Raw genomic sequence first — 27,322 nt, 5'->3', positions numbered from 1 at the left:
AGAAACCAACAAAATTCCCTCAAGAAAACAAAAACAGAAAACCTTCTTCCCTTTCCCCTTCATTTATTTCTGATTCAGGGACCATTCAGGATTATGCCTTGCATTTAGTTGTCGTGTCTCTTCAATATCTTTTAATTTGGAATGGTTCCTCAGTCTTTCCTTATTTTCGGTGATCTTGACATTTTTTAAGAGTAGACAGTTATTTTGTTGCAAGTCCCACAGTTTGAGTTAGTCTGATGTTTCCTTATGAATAGATTTAGGTTATGCATTTTTGACAGGAATACCAAAGACACGATACTGTGTTCTTCTCACTTCATCATATCAGGAGGTTCGTGTCAATTCGTCCAGTTACTGGTTATGCTTAATTTTACCACTTGGTTAAGATGTTGGCTGACAAGTTTTTGTAAAATTAGTTTAGAAATATTTCATACTTACTGGTTAGTAAGTAATAATGCATTTTGTGGGGTGATACTTTGAGACTATATAAATAGCTTATTTCTCATCAAATTTTTGCTTACTAGTTTTAGCATCCATTGGTGATTTGTGCCTGAATCAGTTATTATAGTGGCTGCTAGATGGTACATTTTAAAAATTTCATTATTTCTTCTGAATTCATCACTTGGCATTTCTTTTTTTTTTGAGACAGAGGCTTGCTTTGTCGCCTAGGCTGGAGGGCAATGGCACGGTCTTGTCTCACTGCAACCTCTTGCCTTCCAGGTTCAAGTGATTCTCCCACCTCACCCTCCCAAGCAGCTGGGATTATAGGCACCTGCCATCATGCCCTGCTAATTTTTGTATTTTTAGTTGAGTCGGGGTTTCACCATGTTGGCTAGGCTGATCTTGAACTCCTGACCTCAGCTGATCTGCCTCCCTCGGCCTCCCAAAGTGCTGGGATCACAGGCTTGAGTCACCGTGCCCGGCCAATCACTTGCCATTTCACTCTAAGGAAAAGCTTTCTCTGTGTTTTTTGTTTTTGTTTTTTAAAAATATTTTAAACATACGAGCACAGCCTCATTGATTCCTATTTTGTTCCTTTTCCATTTATTTTTTGATGTTCAAATTGTCCCAAATTGGCCTATGGGAACCCTTTCAAGCTAGCTCCTGTGTCCTTTTTCCATGTCCTCATCATTCTTTTTTTTTTTTTTTCGAGATGGAGTTTTGCTCTTGTTGCCCAGGCTGGAGTTCAGTGGTATGGTCTTTGCTCGCTGCAACCTCCACCTCCTGGGTTCAAGCGATCCTCCTGCCTCAGCCTCCTGAGTAACTGGGATTACAGGTGTGTGCCACCACACCTGGCTAATTTTTCTATTTTTAGTAGAGACAGGGTTTTACCATGTTGGTCAGGCTGGTCTTGAACTCCTGACCTCAGGTGATCCGCCCACCTTGGCCTCCTAAAGTGCTGAGGTTACAGGCGTGAGCTACCACGCCCAGCCCACAGAAAATCTTACTGTTCCAAAAAGTAAGAAAAAAAGTGATCAAAGAATGATGGGGAGGCAGAAGGAACCAGAGGAAAGGATGGGTGAGATTTTTTTTGTTGTTAAAGTGCTAGAAAGTTGTTAGGTGGGACATCCCCTATTGAGCAGAAAGAGAAACACAAATGTTGAGATTTGTAGTTGGAGGGTTTGTTATACGATTTCTGTGCAGCCTCAGAAACAGGGATGGTATGAATGTAAACAACTTTGGTCGTTAATTTGGCCCATCCTTTCAAGATGCTAAATCATCAATTACAGAATATCAAGAATGATTATATAGATATGTATGCATGTCTATACATACATATATACATCTGTATCTCCCTATAAATATTTAAAGACATGATTTCATTCCAGTGCTCTTAATTCCAATCCAACACAATGGGGTTTCTTCTAGTGTTTCCCTTTTCTGACATTGAAAAATCTGAGGCCAGGCGCAGTGGCTCTTGCCTGTAATCCCAGCACTTTGGGAGGCCAGGGCAGGTAGATCACTTAAGGTCAGTTGCTCAAGACCAGCCTGGCCAACATGATGAAACCCCATCTCTACTAAAAGTATAAAAATTAACCAGGTGTTGTAGTGGTGGGCGCGTGTAATCTCAGCTACTTGGGAGGCGAAGCAGGAGAGTCCTTTGAACCCGGGAGGTGGGGGCTGCAGTGAGCTGAGATAGCGCCACTGCACTCTAGCCTGAGTGACAGAGTGAGACTCCATCTCAAAAAAACCAAAACAAAATGAAAAATCTGCCTCTCCTTTTTTCTTCATTCATTCATTCATTCATTCTGGGGTCTTGCCCTGTCACCCAGGCAGTAGCACAGTGACACGATTATAGCTCACTGTTGCCTCAAACTCCTGGCCTCAAGCCATCCTCTTGCTTTGGACTCCTGAGTATCTGGGACCACAGTCACATGCCACTATGCTCGGCTCTCTCATTGTCCTTTTTACTCATATTCCTGTTGGTGACAATCTCCTGACTATGTAGGTCATTTTCTTGCCCCCAGCCACACTGAATGAGCTGGCTGATCACTCCTTCAAGTTCCATGAGCCATTGTTACATATAGGTAGTACTCAGTTTGCATGGTTTTGATACTCATAAATTTCCATTACTGTGATTCAGTTAGATAATACCAGTTCTCAAATAACAGTTAATGAAATACAAAATATAACGTGATCAAGAAAAGCTTCTTAGCTGGGCGCGGTGACTCATGCCTGTAATCCCAGCACTTTGGGAAGGTCAAGGCGAGTGGATCACCTGAGGTCAGGAGTTTGAGACCAGCCTGACCAACATGGTGAAACCCCATCTCTACTAAAAATACAAAAAATTAGCTGGGCGTGGTGGCAGGTACCTGTAATCCCAGTTACTTTGGAGGCTGAAGCAGGAGAATTGCTTGAACTCAGAAGGTGGAAGTTGCAGGGACCTGAGATCGTGTCATTGCACTCCAGCCTGAGCAACAAGAGTGAAACTCTATCTCAAAAAAAAAAAAAAGCTCCTTCTCTCTGGGAGACTGAGGCAGTAAGATCACTTGAGCCCAGGAGTCTGAGACCAGACTGAGTGAGAAAAATAGAAATTAATAACAGCTTCTCCAAAATATAAAAAATTTACCCTGACTGAAATAGTTGATTGTTACCTCCCTTAACATCATTCAGTTGGAGCTAGCCTAATTTTGTTTTTTGGTTTTGTTTTGTTTTGAGATGGAGTCTTGCTCTGTCACCCAGGCTAGAGTGCAGTGGCGCAGTCTCGGCTCACTGCAACCTCTGCCTCCCTGTTCAAGTGATTCTCCTGCCTCAGCCTCTGAAGTAGCTGGGATTACAGGCGCGTGACACCGTGCCCGGCTAATTTTCGTATTTTTAGTAGAGACGGGGTTTCACCATCTTGGCCAGGCTGGCCTCAAACTCCTGACGTTGTGATCCACCTGCTTCGGCCTCCCAAATTACTGGGATTACAGGCATGAGCCAACGCTCCCGGCCTTTTTTTTTTTTCTTGAGGAAAATTACAGTCTACACTGCTCTCAGCTGAACTTTACACAGCTTTTACATTTCCGTCAGTTCCTCTTGTAATGGTGGGTGGGTAGCTGAAGGGAGGATATGTACAATAATGTATTTTTAGTTCCTTTGAACAGAGAGGTTGCTTCAGCTATTGCTATTGATGGCAGGAAGTATATTTATAGCTCCAGGGAAGGAGGGGTAGTATGACTCCTAATCTAAGAAAGGGAGTCTGTATTTAATATATGTTGTTAAAACTCATTTGCTCTTATTGTAAGTTCTTGCCTTAGAAATGTAGTTGAGATGAATGAACCTGTTATGTTATAAAGTATATGTATTATTGTAACTATATTGACTCTGCTCCCTAATTTGGAAAAATCTTCTGTTTTGAAATTTTACAATATGCAATACCTAAAAGAGTACTTCTAGAGCATACAGGGTGTATGTGGAGAATTCAGGTGTTAGCATGCAATTGAACAGTAAAGATACTGAGTAGCAGTAAATATTGTTCCCATTTAGGTATTTTATTCATAAAATTCTTGTTGGTACAGCTTTTATTGTGTGTTTTTTTTTGTTGTTTTTTTTTTGATACAGAGTCTCACTCTGTCACCCAGGCTAGGGTGCAGTGGTGCAGTCTCAGCTCACTGCAACCTCTGCCTCCCAGGTTCAAGTGATTCCCTTGCCTCAGCCTCCTGAGAATCTGGGACTACAGGTGGGCACTACCACACCGGCTAATTTTTGTATTTTTAGTAGAGATGGAGTTTCACCATGTTAGTCAAGCTGGTCTCAAACTCCTGACCTCAGGTGATCCACCTTCCTCGGCCTCCCAAAGTGCAGGGATTACAGGTGTGAGCCGCCTTGCCTGTCCAATTATGATTTTTTTTGAAGATTGAAACCAAAATGTTTTATACAGATCATAAGATATTCTCGGTAAACACTAAACACCTCGTAACTTTACCACAATTTTGATTGCACAACTTTCACCCATGGTTATCATGTGCAACGGGCACATTCAACACAAATCAAATTATTCAGAAGCTTTCTTTCTTTCTTTTTTTCCTACTCCCTTTCTTAATTGAGGGGAGCAAAGAGTTGGTTTCCAAGGATATGTCTTCTCACTTATGCTAGTCCCAGATTGATGCAGTCATGGAAACCCGCAGTAAACTCATTCTTGGCAGCTGCCAGCACTGGTCTGATTCTTTCTTTTAAAAGCATGAGATTCTTTAATAATAGATATTGGGAAGATTGATGCCAAATGATTCCAGGTCATCCTAGAGGAGGCTTGGGAACATTTTTGAATAGATTTAAATGATTCAGTTAAGTATTAACAGGTTACTAAACAAAACTGCAGTGATTTAACCCAAGGTTTGTGTCTAAAAAGAAGGACCTATAAAATATAGAACAATTGGTTTCTTTTTTAGAATATTGAAGTTTAGATTTTAATTTTAGAATTTTACTAATTCTAATTTGAGGTTTTTATTTTTTGTTTTTAAGAGTTCAAAATGTTGAATTGTAGATGTGCTGAGCTTTATAATGAGCACAATGAAGGTTTTCAACTGGCCCATTAAAGCCAACCCACTAATGAAATGAAAATATGACTTCATAATATTTTGTGGATTTTGAAGCTGGGCTGCCTGGGTTCAAATCCCATCTCTGCTACTTTTTGGGTATGTCACCTTGTGCCAGTTACTTAACCTCTCTGTGCCTCAGTTTCTTCATCTGCAAAATGGGAGATAGTGTAGTTTGAGTGTTCCTAATCTGAAATTTGAAATGCTCCAAAATCTGAAACTTTTTGAATGCCTACATGACTGGTCAAAGGAAATTCTTATTCCATGGAGCATTTGGATTTTGGATTTTCGGGTTAAGGATGCTCAATTGGTAAGTAAGTGTAGTACAAATATTCCAAAATCTTAAAAAACCTGAAATCCAAACCACTTCTGATTCCAAGCATTTTGGATAAGGGATACTCAACCTGTAAAATAATGTCCACTTCATGGGGTTGTGATGTGGAGTAAGTGAGCAAAGTTGTGTAATGTGCCTAGCTTATAGGGAACACTTAGCAAATGTTGGCTATTCCATTTATATATGAGAAATATAATTATTGGCTGGGCGTAGTGGCTGATGCCTGTAATCCTAGTGCTTTGGGAGACTAAGGCGGGGGATTGCTTAAGGCTAGGAGTTCAAGACCAGCCTAGGCAACATAGCAGGACTCTGACTCCGCAAAAAAAATACACGAATTAGTTGGGCATGGTGGTTACATGTCTGTAGCCGTCACTACTCAGGAGGGTGAAGCAGGAGGATCGCTTGAGCCCAGGAATTTGAGGCTGCAGTGAGCCATGATAATGCCACTACACTCTAGCTTGGGCAATAGAGTGAGACCCCAACTTAAAAAAAAAAAAGAATTATTGATGGGATTGTAAAGGCCGAAAAATAAATTCAGAGAAAGTTTGTACAGAACTTATTTGTGAAACACTTTTAAAGGAAGGAAGGCATGTTTGTTTTAGGTTTATAAGAGATGGCAGATTTAGGAAGCTCCTCCCTACTCCAGATGAATAAGCCATCTGTTTTTCTATCCCTTTTAAGGATTTGCTTGGTGGGTTTCCATAACTTTTTTTTTTTTTTTTTTTTTGAGACTGAATCTTTACCCGCCCAGGCTGGTGGGCAGTGATGCAATCATGCCTCACTGCAACTTCAACCTCCTGGACTCCAGCAGTCCTCCCGCCCCAGCCTCTCTTGAGTAGCTAGGACCACAGACCACCGTGTCCAGCTAATTTTTAAATTTTTTTTTTTTTGGAGATAGGGTCTTGCTATGATACCCCGGCTGGTCTTGAACTCCTGCTTTGGCCTTATAAAGTGCTGGGATTACAGATGTGAGCCATGGTGCCCAGTCTATGTATTCTTATAAAATTAAATTCATGTTAAGTGCTACACTAGCAGAATTTTAAAAATTTTTAAATGATACAGAAATAGAGTGCAAATTAATGAGAAATAGGCAAGACTAATTTGAAGAAAACTATGAAGCTTTACTGAAGGATTTTTTTAAAGATACAAAATATTGGCCGGGCGCGGTGCCTCACCCTGTAATCCCAGCACTTTGGGAGGCCAAGGCGGGTGGATCATGAGGTCAGGAGAACAAAATCAGCCTGGCTAACACAGTGAAACCCCATCTCTACTAAAAATACAAAAAATTAGCCAGGCCTGGTGGCAGGCGGCTGTAGTCCCAGCTACTCGGAAGGCTGAGGCAGGAGAATGGCGTAAACCTGGGAGGTGAGCTGATATTGCGCCACTGCATTCCAGCCTGGGCGACAGAGCGAGACTCCCTCTCAAAAAAAAAAAGAAAAGAAAAAGGATATAAAATATTACCAAGATATTGCACAGGTATCATTGCTTCCAAAATTATTTTACAGATTTAATACAAACTGATTTGTAAGCCCAGTGGGGTGAACCTTTTTGAGAACTTGACATATTGCATGTAGAGCTCATTTAGAAGAGTACATTGAATTGTTTAGAAAATTTTGAAAAAATTTTAAATATAATAATTGGTGGGTAGTAGAAGGGGGAAGGGTATGTGACACTTGACCCTCCAGATAGTAAATTATATCAGAAAGTTATTTAAGGCAGTTTGGCATCTGTGTTAGAATAGACAAGCAATGCCAGGCACGGTGGCTCACGCCTGTAATCGCAGCACTTTGGGAGGCTGAGGTGAGTGGATCACGAGGTCAGGAGATCGAGAGCATCCTAGCCAACATGGTGAAACCCGGTCTCTACTAAAATACAAAAAATTAGCCGGGTGTGGTGGCGTACGCCTGTGGTCCCAGCTACTCAGGAAGCTGAGGTGGGAGAATCACTTGAACCCAGGAGGCAGAGTTGCAGTGAGCCGAGATCACACCACAGCATTCTAGCCTGGCTAGAGAGCCAGACTCTGTCTCCAAAAAAAAAAAAAAAAGAAAGAAAGAAAAGAAAAGTAATTAGAGAAAAATAGAAAGTCCAGAAACAGACCTGAATATGTATAGGAATTTAGAATGTGAAAGTGTCAGTGTGTAGGAAGGAATGAAATGAAAAAAAGAAAGAAAAAAGGAATATGTTGAAAGTGGCATTTAAAAATCAGGGAGAAAATGATCAATTACTAAGAATGATCCTGAAACAGTGGGCTGTTTGGGGAAAAATATGTACAGGTTTCTAATTTAGACTATATTCAAATAATCACCAAATTATAAAGAGCAGAGATCCCCAACCTCCAGGCCACAGACCATCCTGTTAGGAACAGGGCTACACAGCAGGGTGTGAACATTAGGCCAGAGAATATTACACCTGAGCTCCGCCTCCTGTCGGATCAGCAGCAGCGTTCGATTTTCATAGGAGCACAAACCCTATTGAGAACTGTGCACTCCAGGGATCTAGGTTGTACGCTCCTTGTGAGAATCTAATGCCTGATGATCTGAGGTGTTACAGCTTCATCCCAAAATCTGAAACCATATCCTCCACCCCTCCATTTCATGGAAAAATTGTCTTTCACAAAACTGGTCCCTGGGTGCCAAAAAGGTTGGGGACTACTGATATAGAGTATATATAATCAAAGTACAGAAATTACCACACTCTTTTCTTCCTCTAGAATATACTGAATGTTTCCTAAGAAAAGTTGAACACTCATGGTTAGTTGGTTGCTCTCTAGCACATCTTACTTTCAGCTCTCACTGGTTGAATTTTACACTCCAGGGGTCAGTATGTTTGTTCCAAATCTGCTTATGCCAGTTACGTTTATTACTCTAATTTCATAATTTAATTAAACATTATATAAACTAATGAAATATGACTGCAAAAAGTTGTTTTTAGGAAAATTTAGTTGTATATCTTGAACAAATTAGATAAATATAAATCCCCTTTTCCACCAGATTACTGTCTTATTAATTGTGGGCATGAGTATTTTGAAAGATTGGGGGCGGAACTCATAAAATTCTTTTTTTGTCTGTTTTTTTTTGCTCTTGTTGCCCAGGTTGGAGTGCAATGGCATGGTCTCAGCTCACCACAACCTCTGCCTCCTGGGTTCAAGTGATTCTCCTGCCTCACCCTACCGAATAGCTGGGATTACAGGCATGCGCCACCTCGCCTGGCTAATTTTTTGTATTTTTAGTAGAGACAGAGTGTCTCCATGTTGGTCAGGCTGGTCTCAAACTCCCGACCTCAGGTGATCCACCCACCTCGGCCTCCCAAAGTGCTGGAATTACAGGTGTGAGCTATGGCACCTGACCTCATAAAATTCTTAAACGTTCTATATACTAAGTTGTCTTACAGTTGCCTAGATTCTTGTTCCATTTAAAGAAACTGAAATTTGAAATCACAAGTGTGGATTATGGATATGATGGCTTATGGATATGATATATCAGTAATGAATATGCAAGAGAGAACATTTGAAACAGTAGAAATGTACTTAAAGAAGAGACCTTGGTTTTTTACCAGAATATTGGCAGGTGACATGTATTTGTTTTAAGTAAAAATCAAATATTTCAGTTACATTTTTAAAATTACCTAATATACTGTACTTTTTCATGTAACCAGTAAGCCCTGAGTCCTATTTGTGTTAGGTAAATTTTTACCAATCCCAGAAGGAGGTAGAGGACAAGCTTTTATATGCTTAGGCTGAAGAAAACCTTTCTGCAAATAAGTAATTATCTGATCCTTCTGTAAAGGGCCAGATAGTAAATATTTTAGATTTTGCAGGCTGAAGTAGAATCAAGGGATTTGTAGGTTCTGATATAACAAGAGAAGAACAGATTTTGAGAAATTTCTTATTGATTAAATTCAAAATAATAAACACAATTTTTTGAAATACAGGTATACTAATGAGAAGAATGGAATTATTTTTGGAGTGATAACATTTTGCTTAATTGGGGTTCAGAGTTAGTGCTTCCTATTCAATAATCATCAAAATTGATTGCAAGTATTCATCTATCAATGCAGATCTGTAATGAGATTTTATATATTTCATCTTTGACACGTCTTCACACATACATGTCAAATTAATTGATACCAGCCCATAAGCATATGATTTTAATTAATAACTCAGGAAGCATTTACAGAATTAGATTTTTCTTATAACATTTACCTTTTAGTATATTATTCGTTGCTGCTTAATTACTTCCAATCGAAGGTTAGACAGCAGCTCCACAATTGCGGTTAAATAGATTTTGAAATATAGAAATTTCCTTGTACATTAAGGTCCTAAAAATTATTCTGGAAATGTAGTTTGAGCTAAGAAACTGTATCCACTGCAAATTTGTTTGGGAATGGAGATCTCACTTCTTGTTTTAACTTTTGATAGCATGTAAAGTGTATAAAGCAGCTCAATGTTGCTTATGATTCAAAAGTTGGTTGTCTAAACAGCAGTTTAAGTTTCATATATAAGTACTGTTCTGTCCTGTACTTTAAGTTGAATTTACTATTATAAAATCTACAGCAAAAGCTAATTCTCAAAGCCATTTATTGTTTGATCATAGTATCTGAAAGCAGTCTTATTGTTGTGAAAAATTTCAATCTCAGCTCCAAGCTGAAAAGGGAAAAAAAAAGAAAACAGCATGATAAAACTTCAGTACAGCTCAGCCATCAAACTGCTGTGTGCCTGGGCAAGTCAGGTTATTCAGCTTCTGTTTCTGACAATGGTTAAGCCCATGACAGTGAATGAAATTTACCATTAACATGGTTGGTTTAATAATTCATGATAAATTCAGATATTTTTCATAGAATACCTGTTGATAAAAAACATGAATAACCAACTTACATCTTCACAAGTTTTGTGAAGATGTAATTACCCAACTAAACCTTTTTCTGCTTCACACATATTTTTACCGTTATCAATGATAACATATCTGAGATTCCACTTTAGGTTATATGGAATTAATACTTTTTCAACTTCTTGTTTGTAGTTGTTCAGCACAGACATTCTCCAGTTGTTTTAAACTTGGCACTGACTCCTTGAATAAACATCTGAACAGTATTGTAACATCTATCAAACTCATCAAAAGAGATGGAAATCTACTTAACCTCAATTGCCTTGTTTTTTTTAAAAAAAAAAACAGATTATTGATCTTGCTCCTAATATTTTCAACTGTTAGAGCAAATGGTTTTGTCAAAAGGCTAATACTTTTTTTTTTTTAATTATCTTTTTTTTTTTTTTTTTTGAGACAGAGTCTCGCTCTGTCGCCCAGGCTGGAGTGCAGTAGCCGGATCCCAGCTCACTGCAAGCTCCGCCTCCCGGGTTTACGCCATTTTCCTGTCTCAGCCTCCCGAGTAGCTGGGACTACAGGCGCCCGCCACCTCACCCGGCTAGTTTTTTGTGTGTTTTTTAGTAGAGACGGGGTTTCACCGTGTTAGCCAGGATGGTCTCGACCTCCTGACCTCGTGATCCGCCCGTCTTGGCCTCCCAAAGTGCTGGGATTACAGACTTGAGCCACCGCGCCCAGCCCTAATTATCTTATATTAAATTAAAAAAATTTTTTTTGTTAGCCGTCTGGAGAAAGCCTGGAGAAAGCCTAGAGAAAGGCTAATTAATATTCTTAAACAAGTTTATTTTCTCTGGATACTTTTCTTCAGCTTCTTCATGATTTAATTAACTTATCACTAGAATATTACTTTTCTTGCTTTGCTAACAAATGAGCTACTTAGAAACTTCCCCCTTTAGAAACTTACTTTCTATTCCTTACCTTCCCTCCTTGCTGTGATGAAATATTGTACTTTAAATTTTCAAATTTTTCTGACCACTGCTTTCCTGTGAATCGGAAATACTGTGATCAGTCCTTAGTTTGGTAACATTGATGTATTTTGAATTCTTTTAGCACAGATAGACAGTTGACTCCTTGAACAACATGGTTTCAAACTGCACAGGTCCAATTATATGAGGATTTTTTTTCGATAAATATAATCAGCAGTTTATACATCTGCAACCAAACGTGGATCAAAAATATGTTATTTGAGGAAACCCCCAGATACAGAACAGTGAAATTTTTGTGTCCTCTGGGCCACTGTGGGACTTGAGTATGCGTAGATTTTAGTATCCACAGTTGGTCCACAGATACCAAGGGATGACTAGAATCATTGCATAATAAAATGTTTTCCTATCTTGTCTTAATAAAACAATGCATACCCTCCACTGTGCCTTAAAAGCGTGACATTCAGGCTGGGTGTGGTGGCTCACACTTGTAATCCCAGCACTTTTGGAGGCCAGGGTGGGAGGATTGCTTGAACCCAGGAGTTTAAGACCAGCCTTGGCCACATAGTGAAAGTCCATCTCTAGTTTTTAAAAAATATAAAATTAGGCCGGGTGCGGTGGCTCAAGCCTGTAATCCCAGCACTTTGGGAGGCCGAGACGGGCAGATCACGAGGTCAGGAGATCGAGACCATCCTGGCTAACACAGTGGAACCCCGTCTCTACTAAAAAAATACAAAAAACTAGCCGGGCGAGGTGGCAGGCGCCTGTAGTCCCAGCTACTCGGGAGGCTGAGGCAAGAGAAGGGCGTGAACCCAGGAGGCGGAGCTTGCAGTGAGCCGAGATCGCGCCACTGCACTCCAGCCTGGGCGACAGAGCGAGACTCCGTCTCAAAAAAAAAAATTAAATAAAAAACATGACATTCAAAGTGCATTTGTTTTTGACATGATAGTTATGCACTAATAACTAATGATAGTTATGTACTAATAACATGTCAAAATAATAACTATTTTTAGTTACTGATAACTAACAGTTATGCATTAATAAAAAAATAAAATGTCACAGTGTGACAATATACATGTGTGGCACCAAACATGCTGTTGAGTTATAACTTTGTCACTGTGATTTGTGCTATACTGAGCAGCAGTGGAAAGCTATATAAGCCACTCCACTCTGCCAGCCAGTACAGTGGCTGATTACCAATTATGGATAACCAGAACACATCAAAAAGCAGTTCAACAAGGATCAGAATAATAATATATAAGTACCATTTATTTATTTATTTATTTATTTTATTTTTTTTTTTTTTTTGAGGAGGAGGAGTCTCGCTCTGTCGCCCAGGCTGGAGTGCAGTGGCGTGATCTCCGCTCACTGCAAGCTTCGCCTCCCGGGTTCCCGCCATTCTCCCGCCTCAGCCTCCGAGTAGCTGGGACTACAGGCGCCCGCCACCTCGCCCGGCTAGATTTTTGTATTTTTTAGTAGAGACGGGGTTTCACCGTGTTAGCCAGGAGGGTCTCGATCTCCTGACCTCGTGATCCACCCGCCTCGGCCTCCCAAAGTGCTGGGATTACAGGCTTGAGCCACCGCGCCCGGCCTATAAGTACCATTTATTAAGTAGTTTTGTATCAGGCACTGTGTCAGACTGTATAATGTACATTATTTAATGTAACCTTCAAAAGATAGAGAGGGAAGATCCCTTGAGTCTAGGAGGTCGAAGTTGCAGTTAGCTGTGATTGCACCACTGTACTCTAGCCTGAGTGATGGAGTGAAATCCTGTTTCAGAAAACAAAACAGGCCTAGTGCAGTGGCTCATGCCTGTAAATCCCAGCACTTTGGGAGGCTGAGGCTGAGGTCAGGAGTTTGAGACCAGCCTGGCCAACATGGTGAAACCGCATCTCTATTAAAAATACAAAAATTAGCTGTCGTGGTGGCGCACACTTATAATCCCAGCTACTTGGGAGGCTGAGGCAGGAGAATCACTTGAACCCGGGAGGCAGAGGTTGCAGTGAGCCGAGATCATGCCACTCTACTCCAGCCTGGATGAAAGTGAGACTCCATCTCAAAAAAAAACAAAACAAAACAAATGAAAACCACAAAAGGTTGTCTGAAGCCAGCCACAGACAGTAGGAAATGAATGAGTGCAGCTACATTCTTTATGGATGCAGAAGTTCGAATTTCATATAATTTTTATATTTCACTAAATATATATAATATATAATATATAACATATTACATAATGTAAATATGTGTATACATATATTTGTATGGGAGGTGTCTTTTTTGTTGTTTTGTATGGGAGGTGTCTTTTTTGTTATTGAATTGTAAGAGTTCTTTGTTCTGATAACTAGACACTTATCAGATATGTGTTATCTGATTAACACATAGTTTCTTGCATCCCATAGGTTGTCTTTCAAAATTTTGATGAATTCCAATTTGTCAGTTTTTTTGTTGTTTATGATTTTTAGTGCAATATCTAAAAATCCGTTTTCAAATTCAGTGTTATGAAGATTTACCTATGTTTTCTTCTAATAATTTTATAGTTTTAGAACAAGTGCGTTGTCTCATGCCTGTAATCCTAGCACTTTGAGAGGCTGAGACAGACGGATTGCCTGAGCCCAGGATTTCAAGATCAGCTTGGGCAAGATGGTGCCCATCCCTACTCAAATACAAAAAATTAGCCTATGGTGTGTGCCTGTTCAGCTACTCGGGAAGTTGAGGTAGGAGGATTACTTGAACCATGGAGGCAGAGATTGCAGTGAGCCGAGATTGCATCACTGCACTCCAGCCCTAAGCCACAGAGTGAAACTCTGGTTTCCAAAAAAAAAAAGAATAATAATAATTTTATAGTTGTAGCTTTTTAAGTTTTTAATCCACTTTGATTTTTTTTTTGTTTTGTTTTTTGCGACAGGGTCTTGCTCTGTGGTGCAGGCTGGAGTGTAGTGGCACAGTCTTGGCTCACTGCAGCCTTGACCTCCTGGGCTCAAGCTGTCCTCCCACCTCAGCCTCCCAAGTAGCTGGGATCACAGGCTTGTGCCACCACATCTGGCTAATTTTTGTATTTTTTCTAGAGATGGGGTTTCACTGTTATTACCTAGGCTTGTCTTGAACTCCTGGACTCAAGTAATCCATGCCCACCTTGGCCTCCCAAAGTGCTGGGATTACAGGCGTGAGCCATCACTTTCAGTCCCAAGTTAATTTTTATATGTGGTATGAGGTAAGGGTTCATTCTTTTGCATGTGGATATCCAGTTGTCCCAGTGCCATTTGTTGAAGAGCCTGTTCTTTCCCCATTGAATGTTGTCTTAGCACTCTTCCCAAAAAGTAGTTGACAATAGGGCATAGTGGCTCATGCTTATAATCCAAGAGCTTTGGAAGGCCCAGATGGCAAGATTGCTTGAAGCCAGTATTTCATCACCAGCTGGCCATGGTGGTGTATGCCTCTGGGGAGAGTGAGGCAGGAGGATCACTTGAGCTCAGGAGGTGAAGGCTACAGTGAGCTCTGATTGTGCCACTGCACTCCAGCCTGGGTGACAGAATGAGACACTGTCTCTAAAAAATAAAATAATAAAAATCAGTTGACTATAGATGTGTGGATTTATTTCTCGACTCATTTAAAACTATTCCATTGATCTGTGTATCACTTATTATACCATTACCACACAGCTTTGGTTACCGATGCTTTGCAGTAAGTTTTGAAATCAGGAAATATGAGTTCTCCAACTTTGTTTTTCCTTTTCAGGATTGTTTTGGCCATTCGGAGTCCCTTGCCATTCCATATAAATTTTAGGGTCAGCTTTTTAATTTCTTCTTTTTTTCTTTTTTTTGAGACGGAGTCTTGCTCTGTTTCCCAGGCTGGAGTGCAGTGGCACAATCTTGGCTCACTGCCACCTGCATCTCCCAGGTTCAAGCAGTTCTCCTGCTTCAGCCTCCCGAGTAGCTGGGATTACAGGCACACACCATCACGCCCAACTACATTTTGTATTTTTAGTAGAGATGGGGTTTCACCATGTTGGCCAGGCTGGTCTCGAACTCCTGACCCCCAAGTGATCCGCCAGCCTCGGCCTCCCAAAGTGCTGGGATTACAGACATGAAAGCCTTTTTATTTCTGGAAAAAAAAAAAAAAAAAAAAGACATAGGATGTCTTTCCATTTATTTGGGGTCTCCTTATTCTTGAAGGTAGATTTTCTCTGATCTATTTTCATCGAGACCTTGGGCCTTAGAGAGCCACAATTTCATGAGAGACTTTTTCTCCAGAGCCTTCCTACCCTTCTCCTATTTCCTGTCTTCTTTCCTCCCTTGGTATTCAAAAGTCTTAACAAATGCTCCTGGGCCCAATACAGAGGTCAGCTTTAGCTTTGGTTCACTTTTTGCTTTCTTGCCACTGGTAGTTTTTCCTGCTCCCTTGAGAACTTAGCTAAGCTTTTCAAAGGATGTTTACATTTATCCAACATTTCTAGATTTTGGTAGCTGGAGAGTTTTAATAATTTTCTAGTTTGCTGTATTACTAGATTAGAAAAAGATAGAGCTGGGTGTAGTGGCACATGCCTGTAATCCCAACTACTCGGTAGGCTGAAGTGGGAGAATTGCTTGAGGCTGGGAGTTAGAGACCAACCTGGGCAACATAGTGAGACCTATCTCAAAAAAAAAAAAAAGTAAGACTTCAGGGCTTGGTGGCTCTGTAATCCCAGCACTTTGGGAGGCTGAGGCAGGTGGATCTCGAGGTCAGGAGTTCAAGACAAGCCTGGCCAAGATTGTGAAATCCCATCTCTACTAAAAATACAAAAATTAGCTGGGCAGAGTGGCAGGCGCCTGTAATCCCAGCTACTCTGGAGGCTGAAGCAGGAGAATCACTTGAACCCGGGTGGCAGAGGTTGCAATGAGCCGAGATCATACCACTGCACTCCAGTCTGGGCGATAGAGGGAGACTCCGTCTCAAAAAAAAAAAAAAAAAGACAGTGTTTCTTAAAGATGGAGTTTAGTATAGAGAAATATTGAGTGTCAGGCAAAGTATTAATTACTTTGTATGTATTCTCTTTTTCTTCTTTTTTAAAAAACGAGACAGGGTGCCCAGGCTCTTGGGCTCAAGTGATCCTGCCTTAGCCTCTGGAGTAGCTGGGGACTATAGGCACATGCCACTGTGCCTGGCTACATATTCACTTATAAAACTCTATTTTTAAATGATAGCTCCTCTTTACAAAATAGATCAGGAGAGTGATTTTCCTGTCTGCTTCCTGAGGAAGCAGAAAAGTAGAAACGTGGTGAGTAGCAAGATCAGTAGTTGCCGTAGTAAGCATGGCACTTGCTATGAATGGCTCTGTTAACAGTTGGGGATGGTACTGTTGTTTGATTTGTGGACTCTGTTTGATTTGTGAAAAAGATTTTATTTCCCGTCTTTGGGGTAGGAGGGTCTGCCATATCCACAAATTGGCTCTTCCTGTTTGTTTTATTCATTTAGTTAGACCATGATTGGAAAGCCTCACTGGCTGTGTACATTGCACCATCCATAGGAGTATATGACAGCTATGGTACATTTCAAACAGGGCTTTAAAACTTTTCATTCAGTTCCTTTTGGATAAAGCTCTTTTCCTCATGTGGTTGTTGACATACATGAATTATAGGCTTTGTTTAGCTAGTGGGTAAGAGCAGATTTTGAAATCATATACACCTGGGTTTGAGTCTCAGTCTTGCCATGTACCAGTTGTTTGTAGACAAGTTATTTATTAATAACTACTCTGTGCCATAGTTTCTTCATTGGTAGTATCTTCAAAATGAAGTGTCTATTTCCTGTGCTGTTTTGAAGGTAACCTTGAATAATATACATTGTACAGTTCGATACAGTGTCTTGACACATATTTAATATATAATACCTATTTTTATTCTGATCCTTGTTGAGCTGCTGCTTTTTGATGTGTTGATTATCTGTAATTGGTAATCAGCCATTGTACTGACATCTTCCAAGATTTGACTAAGTTGATTGTCTCAAATTTCCAAGCAGAAAAAGTACCCAGAAAACAGAAATTAAGCAGTTATTAAGTAATTGAATAGCAATGATCTTTATTACTTGTGCTTAATAAGAAATATGGGTCATGTCTGCCTGAGCCTTTATTTAATGCATTTTAAAATTTGCTGAGTTTTTTCCTCCCTTTAAACTTTATTATCAAGTTCAGTAATAAGTTAAACTAAAAAGAAACTGATGCCTTAGAATAAAGAAAGATTCAAATTAATAGGATATATAATGGCCTTTCATGGTGGTGGAATTTCTGTGTGTTTTGAACTAGGGGAAAGACTTAAAGGAAGATTGCCTACAGTGTTCTAGACACTCTGCTAGGCTGTGTGGATATTACTAAGACACAGTCCTTACCCTCAAGGATCTTTTTATTTTTATCTTTTAGAGACAGGATCTCGCCCTGCCACCTAGGCTGGAGTGCAATAGCAAAATCATAGTTCACTGCAACCTCCACTCACCCTCAAGGATCTTACTGTTAGTTGGGGGAGGCCATAAACAGTTAAAGTAGTTTGCAACAGAGTTAAGGATTGACTCTACGGCTAAGGAAAAGAAAGTAATTGGGACAACTAGGATTTCTAGCTTGGCAAGGGGGTAGATCTGGGTTGGCAAACTACAACCCAATGCCAGTTTTTGTATAGCCCACCAACTACGAATGTTTCTTACATCTTTGAGTGGTTGGAAAAAAAATCAAAAAAAGAGCTGGGCACGGTGGCACACACCTGTAATCCCAGCACTTTGGGAGGCCGAGACGGGTGGTTCATGAGGTCAGATCGAGATCATCTTGGCTAACACGGTGAAACCCCATCTCTACTAAAAAATACAAAAAATTAGCCGGGCATGGTGATGGGTGCCTGTAGTCCCAGCTCCTCGGGAGGCTGAGGCAGGATAATGGCGTGAACCTGGGAGGCAGAGCTTGCAGTGAGCCGAGATTGTGCCACTGCACTCCAGCCTGGGCTACAGAGTGAGACTCTGTCTCAAAAAAAAAAAAAAACCCAAAAGAAGAATACTATTTTGTAACATGGAAATTATATAAAATTAACATTTAAATGTTCATAAAGTTTTATTAGAATATAGCTATGCTGAAACTACGTATCTATGACTGCTTTTTTGCCACAACAGCAGAGATGAGTAATTGTGACAAAGGCTGTTTGGCCTACAGAGCCAAACATTTACTGTGTGGCTTTTTACAGAAAAAGTTTGCTAACTCAATGAGTAGGTGGTAATTTTTATCCATTGAAATAAGCAATTAAGGAAGAAGAGATATGGGAGAAGATAACATTTCTGTGAGTGTTGATTATTTGAATCAGAGGTGCTTGTGAATATGCAGGTTTAGAAGGCAAGGGAATTTATAGGTTTGGAGTTTGGAAAGAGCCTGAGGCTGGAAATGGATGTGGGAAGAAAGGAGGAGTTCAAGAAGACTGGATGGAGGAGTGCTTTTTAGCACTGCCTGCACATTGGAATCACCTGGAGTGCTTAAAACCAAACATCCAGACAGACATTTCCAGGAACTCAGCCCCAACCCCCTCTTTCCCAAGATTATGATGCACCTGAGCTGTACTTGGGCACCAGGATTTTTTGAAAGCTCCCCCAGCAATTCTGATGTGCAGCCACTGGTACAGAGTGAGAAGATTGGAAGATGGAACACCGGGAACACCAACATTTAAGGGATAGTTCTAGGTACTTCTGCTGAGGAAAAGAAATTCTGAGGGAGTGATGATGGGAATTTTAGGGTGGTCAGATCCTGTAATTTGAGATCATCGTTGACTGATGAATCAAGAGCAGTTTCTATAGAGGCCAGGTGAGGGTGTTATGTCAAAGGCCCCTGGTTTGAGGTGGGAGAGTATGAACTATTGAGAATATTGACAAGGAGGAAAGCGGGGGAAAATAATGGCTGGGATGGGGAGGCATTGGGAATGTAGTTTGTTCTAGAGGGGTTTTTTAAAGATGTTAAAGCCTTGAGCCTATTTATGTGCTGAGGGAGTTGAGTACTCAGAAAGAAAACCTGTAATGGCAGTATCAGATGCCATCATTCAGTTTTCATGATGGAGTGAAGGGCTAGATTTTGAATAGTTCTTGGAATAATCTTAATATTGTAACCTTTTTGGAACTGTTTGCTTAATGTGCTTTCTTCATTTAGGTGCATTACATTGTACCTGGAAAGAAAAATGGACCCAGACATTAAGAAGCAAAGCCAACAACTGTGCTTTGCTTGCCCAGTTATTGTCATTCTGTCTGGGACATTGGTCTCATCTCTGAAAGCAGGAGGGCAAACTGAATGGGCTCTGTAGTCTCCTCTAAAAGTTTTTAAACTATTAATAGTATAACTTTGATTTAACAAATGAGGAAGCTGAGCTTATGAAATGTCTGTGAAGCCCATTGTCTGATCTTTTATTTCCTTAGTACCTGGGAATATGCTTTTTTTTTTTTTTTTTTTTGAAGAACACCAGCAGTTGTTGACCCTTCCTTGAATTTGGGTACACTGTATATACAAAGTATAGCAATTTAGCCTGCCATTAGAACATGTCTTCAGGAGCAAAATCTAGTATAAAGTCTTACTTTAATATTTTCTTTATTATGTATAAATAATAGATGGCTGTTATGGAATACTTGGATAGTACAGAAGTCTAGAATTTTTAACATTTTGGCTTATTTATTGGGACTTCCCCCCTCCTCCCCAGTGGTTCTTGTTTCTCCATCAGTGTGAATGTACACTCCATTCATTGTGAATGTGAATGTTAATTTATGTGCCAGCTGGATTCTACAGGAAGCAGACACAGATGGGATTGGAGGGCAAAGGGCTTATTAGAGGAGTAATGCCTGTGAAGAAAAGGGGAAGGGAACATGTTTGGGTATGGAGAGCCATCAGACTGCAGTGCACACCTGACAAAAGTCTCTGCCTACCCAGGTTGTCTGATAGAGGAATACCACAAGGGGTAGAAATGACTAGGCTCTTGTACTACCACTTCACACAGTCATTGACTAAAGGTAGGTCTTTGATCAATGTAGAGGTTTTCAGCCTTGGCATGGTTGACATATAGGACCAGATACATTGTTATAGGGGGCTGCCCTGTGATTTGTAAGATGCTTAGCAGCATCCTAGGGCTCTGTCCCCTAGATGCCAGTAGCACAGCCTCCCTGCTATTAATTGTGACAGTCAAAAGTATCTTTAGACACTGCCATATGTTCCCTAGGAAGGGCCTAATGGTGTATAAACAACCCTGTGGTGGCATAGTCCAAGTTGTGGGACAGAGAGGAGTGTTCCATACTACCCTTACTTGAAAGACCTATGAGCTATTCAGAAATCTGAACTATTTAAGATGGAGCTTTGTTCTGTGACTCCTGGAATTTTAAGGATCTCTGTGAAACATCTTTTTAGAATATACTCCACTCTCCAAAACAATCCGTAGTGTTTAAATAGGACTGTTTTATTGATTGATTGATTCATTGAGATGGAGTCTCACTCTGTTGCCCAGGCTGGAGTATACTGGCACAATCTCAGCTCACTGCAACCTCCCCCTCCTGGGTTCAAGCGATTCTCCTGCCTCAGCCTCCCAAGTAACTGGGATTACAGGCACCCACCACCGTGCCTGGCTAATTTTTGTATTTTCAATAGAGACGGGGTTTCACCATGTTGGCCAGGCTGGTCTCGAACTCCTGACTTCTCAGGTGATCCGCCTGCCTCTGCCTCCAGAGTGCTGGGATTGCAGGCGTGAGTCACTGCACCTGGCCTTATTTTTCTTTTTGAGATGGAGTCTCACTTTATCGCCTGAACTGGAGTGCAGTGGCGCGATCTGGGCTCACTGCAGCCACCACCTCCCGGGTTCAAACGATTCTCCTGCCTCAGCCTCCCGAACAGCTTAGATTACAGATGCATGCCACTATGCCTGGCTAATTTTTGTATTTTTAGTAGATACAGGGTTTTAGCACGTTGGCCAGGCTGGTCTCAAATTCCTGACGTCAAGTGATTCACCCACCTTGGCTTCCCAAAGTGCTGGGATTACAGGCATGAGCCACCGTGCCTGGCTATTTTCTTTTGAGACTGGGTCTCACTGTGTTTCCAGGCTGGAGTGCAGTGGCACAATCTCAGCTCACTGCAAACTCCACCTCTTGGGCTCAAGCAATCCTCCCACCTCAGCCTCCCAAGTAGCTGGGATTATAGGCATGTGCCACCCTGCCTGTCTGCTTTTTGTGGAGATGGGATTTTGCATGTTGCCTAGGCTGGTCTTGCATTCCTAAGCTAAAACAATCTGCTCAGGGATGTTGTATATTTCTAAAGGTATTTTTCCTTTGGTTGCAGGTGACACAACCCAAAAAAAAAAAAAAAAAAAAAGATATTTATGGAATTCCAGTGAGTGGTAATGGATGATGCAGTTCAAATAACTAAGGTAAGAGAAAACCAGAACTGTGAGTAGGCTTTTGCCAGTCAAGTAGTATCCTTAAATAAAGCTAACATCATATTGTTTCCTGCTTCATTTTGTTTCTAAGCTGTAAGAGTAGCTTATTTTATTATGATACAAACATTGTAATTATCCTTTAAGATACTTCTTAACCTGATTGTGAATCAGAATCACTTAAAGAGCTTTTTTTTTAAAAAAGGCTGGGCAATGTGGCTCACGCCTGTAATCCCAGCACTTTGGGAGGCCGAGGTGGGCAGATCACTTGAGGTCAGGAGTTCAAGACCAGCCTGGCCGACATGGTGAAACCCCATCTCTTCCAAAAATACAAGAATAGCCAAGTGTGGTGTCGTGTGCCTGTAATCCCAGCTACTCGGGAGGCTGAGGCAGGAGGATTCCTTGAACCCAGGAGACAAAGGTTGCAGTGAACTGAGATCGCACACTGCATTCCATTCTGGGCACCAAAGAATGAAACTCTGTCTCAAAAAAAAAAAAAAAAACCAAAGTCAATGCCCTGCCAGCCTGCCTTTGTTGAATTAAAGCATCTTGAGTAGAGCACAGATGATCTCCAAGGTTTTTAAATGGGAATGTAAACCAACTCTACAGTTTTAGAAAACTGTTTGGCAATATCTGTGAAACATGCACCTATCTAATAACCCAGGAATTTCAATTCTAGGTGTTCACCTTTGAGAAATGAAAAATATATGTCTACACAAAAGTACACATACAGATATTCACTGCAGCTCTATGTATTGTAGCCAGAAAAAATGGAACCTAATCAGGTGTCCAAAAACAGGAGAATAGTTAAATAAATTGTGATATATGGCTGGGCGTGGTGGCTTACACCTGTAATCTAAGCACTTTGGGAGGATAAGGTGGGCAGATCAGTTGAGGTCAGGAGTTCAAGACCAGCCTGGCCAACATGGTGAAACCCCATCTCTACCAAAATTACAAAAATTAGCTGAGTGTGATGGTGCACGCCTGTAATCCCAGCTACTCAGGAGGCTGAGACAGGAGAATGGCTTGAACCTAGGAGGCAGACGTTGCAGTGAGGTGAGATCACGCCCCTGCACTCCATCCAGTCTGGGCAACAGGGCGAGACTGTGTCTCAAAAAAAAAAGATTGATATACACTATTGATAAAATGGAATTTTATTCAGTAATAGAAAGAAACTACCAGTACACACAACAACATGGGTGAATCTCGTAGATAAAAGGTTGGGTGAAAGAAACCAGATGGACAAGAAAAAGTAGATATGGCAGAATTCTGGAGAAAAACTAAACTACAATGATAAAGGTCAGATCCCTTCCTCTGACAGGAGGTGGGAGGTTGTGACTGGAAAGAGGTATGAGAGAGCCTCTGCAGCACTGAAAAGGTGTTTTGTTTTGTTTTGTTTTGTTTTGTTTTTTGAGACGGAGTCTTGCTATGTCACCAGGCTGGAGTGCAGTGGCGTGATCTCGGCTCACTGCAACCTCCGCTTCCTGAGTTCAAGTGATTCTCTTGCCTCAGCTTCCCGAGTAGCTGGGATTACAGGCGTATGCTACCACGCCCAGCTAATTTTTGTATTTTTAGTAGAGACGGGGTTTCACCATGTTGGCCGGGGTGGTCTCAATTGCCTGACCTCATGATCCGCCTGCCTCTGCCTCCCAAAGTGCTGGGATTATAGGCGTGAGCCACCGCGCCTGGCCTGAAAAGGTTTTACATCTTAATGTGTTCATATACATACTTTTCTCGTGGTAAAATATATATAACATTAAATTTATCATTTTAACTACTTTTGAAGTATACAATTCATTGGCATTAAGTACATTCCTGTTGTGCAGCCATCACCACCATCCATCTCTAGAACTTTTTCATCTCCTGCAACTGAAACTCCATATCCATTAAACACTAACTCCCCATTTCCTCTTCCCCTAGCTGCTGGCAACCATTCTACCTTCTGTCTCTATGAATTTGACTATAATAGTTACCTCGTGTAAGTGGAATCATATTTGTCATTTGGCGTCTGATTTATTTCACAAAGGTATCCTGTTTATTTCACATAGGATGACCTTGTTTTCAAGTCATCCATGTTGTAGCATGTATTAGAATTTCCATTTTATGGTTGAATAATATTCTGTTGTATGTTTATACCACATTATGTGTATCCATTCATTCATTGATGGATACTTGGGCTGCTTCCACCTTTTGGCTGTTGTGACTAATGGTGCTATCTATGAACATGGGTGTAGGCTGGGTGCGGTGGCTCACGCCTGTAATCCCAGCACTGTGGGAGGCCGAGGCAGGCGGATCACCTGAGGTCAGGAGTTCAAGACCAGCTTGGACAACATGGCGAAATCCCGTCTCTACCAAAAATTAGCCAGGTATGGTGGCGCTTTCCTGTATTTCCCAGCTACCTGGGAGGCTGAGGCAGGAGAATCGCTTGAACCTAGGAAGTGGAGGTTGCAGTGAGCCCAGATGGTGCCACTGCCCTCCAGCCTGGGTGACAGAGTGAGACTGTCTCCATTGAAAAACAAAACAAAACACATGGATGTTCAAACATCTGTTCCAGTCCCTGCTTTTAGTTCTTTTGAGTATATTCTTAGAAGTAAAGTTACTGGATCATATGGTAGCTCCATGTTTAATTTTTTGAGGAATCGCGATGCTATTTCTCACAGTACTACATCATTTTATATTCCCACCAGCAATGCACAAGGGCTTCAGTTTCTTTACATTCTGCTTTTTGGTGACCTCCATAATTCTAAATTATATGTATATGCTATTTCTTCTTAATTCTTTTATTAATAAAAAAGACAACATAATTTTTTGCCTCTCCAGTGTGAAAAATGGGAATTTACCTTACACTGTCCCCCTATTTAATATTTGTATTATTTCCTGTTCTGCTGCTGTTTATTAGTTTCCTCAGACTTCTATAACAAAACTCCACAAACTGGGTGGCTTAAACAATAGAAATTTATTGTCTCAGAGTTTTGGAGGCTAGGGAAGTCCTGAGGGCTGTGAGGGAGAATCTGTTCTGTGATTTTCTTCTAGCTTCTGGCAGCCTCAGGCATCCCTTACCTTGTAGATGGCATTCTCTCTGTATCTTCAGATTGTTTTCCCTCTGTGCATATCTGTCTCTTGTGTCCAAATTTCCTTTTTCAAAATAAGTGCGCCAGTCATTGGACTAGGGACCATCCTAATGAGCTCATCTCAACTTGATCATCTGCAAAGATCCTCTTTCTAAATAAGTTCACATTCACAGGAACTGAGTAGGGGGTTATGATTTTAACATCTTTTGGGGGACACAGTTCAACCTGGGTGACATAGCAAGTCTCTGTCTCAAAAAAAACAAAACAAAAAAACCAATTAAACTCATAAAGTGATTGTATTTCTAACTTTCGGAAGTACTCTTGAACCTCCTTTTTTAGGTTAATTTTCAGCACTCTTTCCTTCTTTCTTCCTTTTCTTTTTCCTTTTCTTTTTTTTTTTTTTTTTTAATTTTTATTTTTTTGAGACAGAGTCTTGCTCTGTCACTCAGGCTAGAGCACAGTGGCGTGATCTTGGCTCACTGCAACCTCTGCCTCCCAGGCTCAAGTGATTTTCCTGCCTCAGCCTCCCAAGTAGCTGGGATTACAGGCATCTGCCACCATGCCTGGCTAATTTTTGTATTTTTAGTAGAGACAGGGTTTCACCTTGTTAGCCAAGCTGGTCTCGAACTTCTGGCCTCAAGTGATCCACCCGCCTTGGCCTCCCAAAGTGCTGGGATTACAGGCATCTGCCATGCCTGGCTAATTTTTGTGTTTTTAGTAGAGACAGGATTTCACCATGTTGGCCAGGATGGTCTCGATCTGCTGACCTGGTGATCCACCTGCCTCGGCCTCCCAAAGTGCTGGGATTGCAGTCGTGAGCCACCACGCCCTCTTAGTATTTGCATTATTATAGCGAAGTAAATATTGTTCACTGTCAGGCCAAGCAGCATTTTCTGGGTTTTTATTTCTTTCTCTATAGGTTCAATGTCATAGACCCTGGGCTATTCAAACGAGAAAATGAAGAAAAAGTGAATTCTGTTTCTGAAACTATCAGTTGCTTCCAATCATGTCTTTATATTTTATATTTGAACTGTAACTTTCTCATAAAATTTTGTCCCTGGAGTTTCTAATTTTCTTGTCTATTTGCCTGTTATTATAGTTTCACTTTTCCCCAAGATCTCAGTCATACACTCTAGCCTGTCAAGGCTAGTTTAGACCATACACTGTGGCCCAAATTTAGGCTAGTCATCCACTCCACTCCAAGACCAGTTTACACTAACTGTTTTTTAGGCTATCCACACAGTCATACTGGTATTTTCCTTACTGGTTTTTCTTTGAGGGGGATGCGGGGAGGTTGGGTCCACTGATCTTGGATATCAATCTTTCTTTTTATTTGTTTTTTAAATCTTACTAGAGGCTAGGGGGCACGATGGCTCATGCCTGTAAACCCAGCACTTTGGGAGGCTGAGGTGGGTGGATCACTTGAGGCCCGGAGTTTGAGATCAGCCTGGCCAGAACAGTAAAACCCTGTCTCTACTAAAAATACAAAAATTAGCCAGGCGTAGTGGTGGGTGCCTGTAATCCCAGCTAGTTGGGAGACTGAGGCAGGGGACTTTCTTGAACCCAGGTGGTGGAGGTTGCAGAGCCGAGATCACACCATTGCACTTCAGCTTAGGCAACAGAGTGAGACTCCATCTCAGTCAATCAATCAGTCTATCAGTATATCTATCTATCTTACTAGAGTTCATTCGCAAGTCACTTACTGAGAGAAGAAGTACATGGCAGATAAATTTTGACTCTTTCTGGTATCTGTTTTTTTGTTTGTTTGTTTGTTTGTTTGTTTGTTTGTTTTGGAGATGGAGTCTTGCTCTGTTCCCCAGGCTGGAGTGCAGTGGCTCGATCTCGGCTCACTGCAAGCTTTGCCTCCTGGGTTCACGCCATTCTCCTGCCTCAGCCTCCTGAGCAGCTGGGACTATAGGCACCCGTCACCATGCCCGGCTGATTTTTTGTGTTTTTAGTAGAGATGGAGTTTCACTGTGTTCAGCCAGGCTGGTCTCGGTCTCCTGACCTTGTGATCAGCCCACCTCGGCCTCCCAAAGTGCTGGGATTACAGGCGTGAGCCACCGTGTCTAGCCTCTGGTGTCTTGTTTTTAAGACCCTCATGTTCGAATGATGGTTTGGTTGACTATAAAATTCTAGGTTGCCTATTATTTTTCCCAAAATTTTGAAGTCATTGCTTCATGGCTTCTGACATCCCTTTTTGTTCATGAGAAATAGGAAGTTTCATATAGGAAATTAATTTTTCTTCTTTTCTGGAAGCTTTTATGTTCTATATAGTCTGGAATTCCATAGAGGTGTACTTAGTGGGCCCCTTATTAGATCTGCAGACTCATAGCTCTCCATTTTTTGGTTCTTTCTGTCAGCAGCTTTCTGATACTGAACTTCCTGGGTCGTTCATGTAATGTTTTTATCTATTCTGTCCTTTTTAAAAACTCTTTGCTTTTGGTTGTTTTCCTTGAGGTTGTCATAACTTTATCTCCTAATCTTTTTTTCTTTTTCTTTTTCTTTTCTTTTCTTTTTTTTTTTTGGGGGGGGGACAGGGTCTCACCCTGTGGTCCAGACTGGAGTTGAGTGGTGCCACCACAACTCACCACAGCCTCGAGCTCCCAGGCTCAAGCAATCCTCCCTCCTCAGCTTTCCAAGTAGCTGAAACTATAGGCATGCGCTACTACACCCAGCTAATTTTTAAAATTTTTAGTAGTGACTGG

At 41.1% G+C, this 27,322-nt stretch overlaps 1 protein-coding gene across 9 annotated transcripts in view; it reads left to right on the top strand.

The window, feature by feature from the left end:
• PTPRA (protein tyrosine phosphatase receptor type A) overlaps window positions 1-27,322 on the top strand; it is a 161,611-nt gene that overhangs the window by 24,443 nt on the left and 109,846 nt on the right. For 7 of the 9 annotated variants that reach the window (XM_030915912.1, XM_030915910.1, XM_030915906.1 and 4 more), the window contains exon 2: window positions 21,450-21,537. The exons of the other annotated variants lie outside the window; for them this stretch is intronic. Coding sequence is in view for 4 of the 7 variants with exons in the window: in XM_030915911.1 (XP_030771771.1) it covers window positions 21,511-21,537 (27 nt within the window). In the remaining 3 variants the exon portion in view is untranslated. The remainder of the gene's footprint in view (window positions 1-21,449; window positions 21,538-27,322) is intronic. 9 annotated transcript variants of the gene reach the window in all.

Source organism: Rhinopithecus roxellana, chromosome 13 (assembly GCF_007565055.1).
Source record: "Rhinopithecus roxellana isolate Shanxi Qingling chromosome 13, ASM756505v1, whole genome shotgun sequence".
In the NCBI taxonomy this organism is placed as follows: domain Eukaryota; kingdom Metazoa; phylum Chordata; class Mammalia; order Primates; family Cercopithecidae; genus Rhinopithecus; species Rhinopithecus roxellana.
Note: the sequence above shows the minus strand (reverse complement) of the source record. Positions and strands in the feature narration are given on the sequence as shown.